Source organism: Camellia sinensis, chromosome 9 (genome assembly GCF_055761805.1).
Source record: "Camellia sinensis isolate YWXY chromosome 9, ASM5576180v1, whole genome shotgun sequence".
NCBI lineage: Eukaryota > Viridiplantae > Streptophyta > Magnoliopsida > Ericales > Theaceae > Camellia > Camellia sinensis.
This window is the reverse complement of record NC_138969.1, coordinates 7,014,042-7,017,531: the sequence shown is the minus strand read 5'-3', so window position 1 is coordinate 7,017,531 and position 3,490 is coordinate 7,014,042. Positions and strand designations below refer to the sequence as shown.

Here is a 3,490-nt window from a genome sequence, read left to right as displayed (position 1 = left end):
TGCTTAACTTATGCAACTAGCATTAGAAATTCAAGTCCAAAACAAGTGGAAAAAAAATGTGTACATATTTTGAGCAAACATTGCATACCCACCCATAATAGTACAATCAATACAATAATTAGAAGCACTCAAACACTCCACACTAACATATGATACACAAATACACAAGACTCTGTAACCTTCCCCCTAAAATCAAAGGTTAGAGCTATGGAAAAGAGATGCCCGAGTCTGATTTTGATTATGAGTCTGAGTCCAAATCTGACAAATTCCTTGCCACCATAGAGCATTGAAGCATTTTTTTTACTTCATGTACAGCCTGTTAAAAGAGCAAAGCAAAGCAAATAATGGAGGAGATGTGGTGGTCACAAGTTGTGAAAGTCATAGGCTCACCAAGCACATGCCCTGCCTTTCCTCTGCCCACCCTGCACATGCTCTGTGTCCCCACACACAAACAACACACACACCAACTTTTTTTATTCCTAACCCACCTCAGCTAATCACTGCCATTGATTTAAAAACTTACAACAACTTATGTCTATTAACTATGCACACCACTAAATCAATCCAAAACCTAAATTGTGTAGTTAGAAGTTGGGTCATACTTTGTATATTGGCTTATTAATTCTTTTTCTTGTCAAACCATATGATCTTGTCATGTCATGTCTGTCATTTTTTTATAGAGCGGGGCTTACAGTAACAAGCGGAGATGCCGACACAAGACACTTCACGTGTCGCGGACAGGTGATCAGGTGGTCATTGGTGAGGCCGGCCGCTTGCATGAACGAGTGCATGACGGTGGGGCCCACGAACCGGAAACCTCTTCTCACCATATCTTTGCTCATGGACTCTGATTTGGAAGTCTTCACAGGGATCTTGTGGCATGACTTGTATTGGGTGGCAATGGGCTTGTGATTCACAAATCCCCACAGATACTTTTCAAATGATCCGAATCCCTTCTTGATCTGTAAATGAGTTCAAGAATTCAATAACATAATCAACTATAATAAGTATAAAAAAAAAACAAAAAAAATGCAGGAAAGTGAGTGTTAGAAAAGAAAGTGATTTGAATCTGAATCCTCCTTTACCTCAAGAATACGGTTAGCATTGTCAACAACGCCGCGGATTAGGCTTAATTCTATGCCATAATCAGCACTGATGGAAGAAATCTTCTTTTCAGGAAACTTTGAAACTGTTTCTGCATCAAATCCCGAGAAGGCATCCCTGTGGAAAAAAGGAAAACAGCATAACTAAACACGAAACTCATGACTCGTCAGGTAGTAGTGGGAGCCTCATGCACACTTAACTATCCTTTTTTAACCGATCTTTTTTTTTTTTTTTTTGAGTATTATGGGAAAAAAAATACCCACCTGAAAATTTGTCGTTTCTTCAAGACTGAAGTCCAATCTGATCCAACTTGAGCACCGGTCAATACTAGCAATTCAAATAGCAGGCTGCGTACGTAGCAAAAGCAGATTAGAATTTCATATATCGACTAATATCAGACAGTATCAATCAATATATCAATAAATATCAATATTGAAAGTCCAAAAACTCTAACAATAGATATGAGTAAGAATGAGAGAGAGAAAAAGATTGATTGATCCTTACTTGTCACCATGGACAGGGACTCCCCATTCCTCATCATGGTAAGCAACATAGATAGGATCTATAAAAGAACAATACCAATTTACCATATTTCAGCACAACCGTTCATACTGAAAAAAACACACAAACCAAACAAAAATCTTTCCATCTTCTTTCAAAAATTTTAGTCCAATTGATAACGTCCCACTAGAAATTATGCTGAAATTACAGAGCAAAATAATTCATTCATACGGTGACTGACGAGTTGACACCCAATTTGAAATAGTCCATTTTCTTTTGAATGAACCATTTTGCTCTTCATTTTTGTCCCTTGTTAAAGAATATTATTAATTGGATTGAATTATGGCAATGTGAAAAATTAAATGTAAGATTTATACAATTAAAACTACATGAACCAAACTAACGCAAGAAACAAATTACATAGATCACGGGGTATAGTTTGCTATTTATTTATTTATTGTTTCTTCAAAGAAAGTGACTATTAAAAATTTTGCATTACCTGAATTACTTGTGATAAAACTGCATCTCTTCTCCTCTCTAACAGTTGCAGTACAGTCAAGAGGCACCACCATGCCTTCAAATTTACCAGACTTAGTTCTTCCATAGTGAGCAATCTTCATCTTCCTCTGCACTTGCATAATCGCCACCTGTTCTCTCCTCGCTGCTGCAATACTTCCGGGGGCCTCCACTATCACAGATGAAGGAAACTTCAATGCAGAAATCTCCACCACACCTCCACCTCCACCACCACCACAATTCTTTGACTTCTTCACCGGTGTCGTGGCAGCTTTAGCAGTGTTCCTTGGTGTCACCACCTTTTCAGAACTAGATGTCAAAGGGTCATTCCCTCTCTTGGCTGCCTTTAGCTTGGGAGATATTGGAGGTGTCACGGGCTTAACTTTAGTATTAGTACCAATAGTAGTAGTACTATTTGGTGATGACAAAAGTTGAATTTGCGGAGAAAATGACTTTGGGAAAGAAGAAGACTTCTTAAGCGGATCACGGCGGTCTAAGGGAGAGACTACGCGGTTGGAGGCCGGTTGAAGAACCGGCCTGCCATTGATATCAGAAACAGTAGTGTTGCTGCGTTGCAGTTTGGACTTAGAAGAACACATTTTGCTATATGCTTCTTTTGTTTTTGTTTTTGTTTTTGTTTTTGTTTTTGTTTTTGTTGTTTTGGTGGGAGAGGAGAGAAAGAGAAGTGAATGAATTAAAAGATGTGGGATTGGGGAAGGCGGTTTATAAAAGAGGAAGGTGGGACAGGTTTAGGGGGAAGTGGTAACATGGGGGAGTTGGGGACTGCCATACAAACAGACCCTCTTGTGAGGGACACTACCTTTTGCTAACGTGACCACGAGGATGACACTGACACCCTCCTTATTGGGTCCCACTTTTAGAATATCATCTAGCAAAATAATTTTTAAATAGAAATTTTATGCCATAATATGATTTGGGTTTGTCTTTAATTCGACTTTAATGTGTTTAGAGAGAGAAAAGGGCAGGGGGTCATTGTAATCTCAATACTTGTAACAAAATTCTTTCGTCATATCCTTCACTCGTAGACTTAGCCTTATGATTGTGCTTGTGTGTTTGTTCTGTTTTAAATTTTTTTCATTTTCAAACAGAATACTTCATAAAAGTAATGTGATAGTAATATCTTTATAAAATAATAAATCACTTATGAATTTTTTAATTAAAAATGAATAGATACAAATCTACAGCATTATTTTATACAAATTTTTCGTTTAATTTTTTTTGTCATTGTATATCTTGAAAGATACATTCCATTCTACAGAGAGGAAATTGAAGGGATGGTGGTGGTGATGGTGGGGTGGTGGTGATGCCACTGCCAGTGCCAGCCCCTGTGCTGGACCCATCTACTCCT

At 38.1% G+C, this 3,490-nt stretch overlaps 1 protein-coding gene across 1 annotated transcript; it reads right to left on the bottom strand.

Moving 5' to 3' along the window:
* LOC114291289 (DNA glycosylase superfamily protein) lies at nt 1-2,882 on the bottom strand. The gene is made up of 5 exons (XM_028235340.2): nt 2,105-2,882; nt 1,609-1,666; nt 1,368-1,451; nt 1,086-1,221; nt 1-962 (listed from the first exon to the last, which is right to left on the bottom strand). The coding sequence occupies exons 1-5, from the start codon at nt 2,718-2,720 to the stop codon at nt 675-677; spliced, it is 1,182 nt and encodes a 393-aa protein (XP_028091141.2). The 5' UTR covers nt 2,721-2,882; the 3' UTR covers nt 1-674.
* Nucleotides 2,883-3,490: the final 608 nt, after the last annotated feature.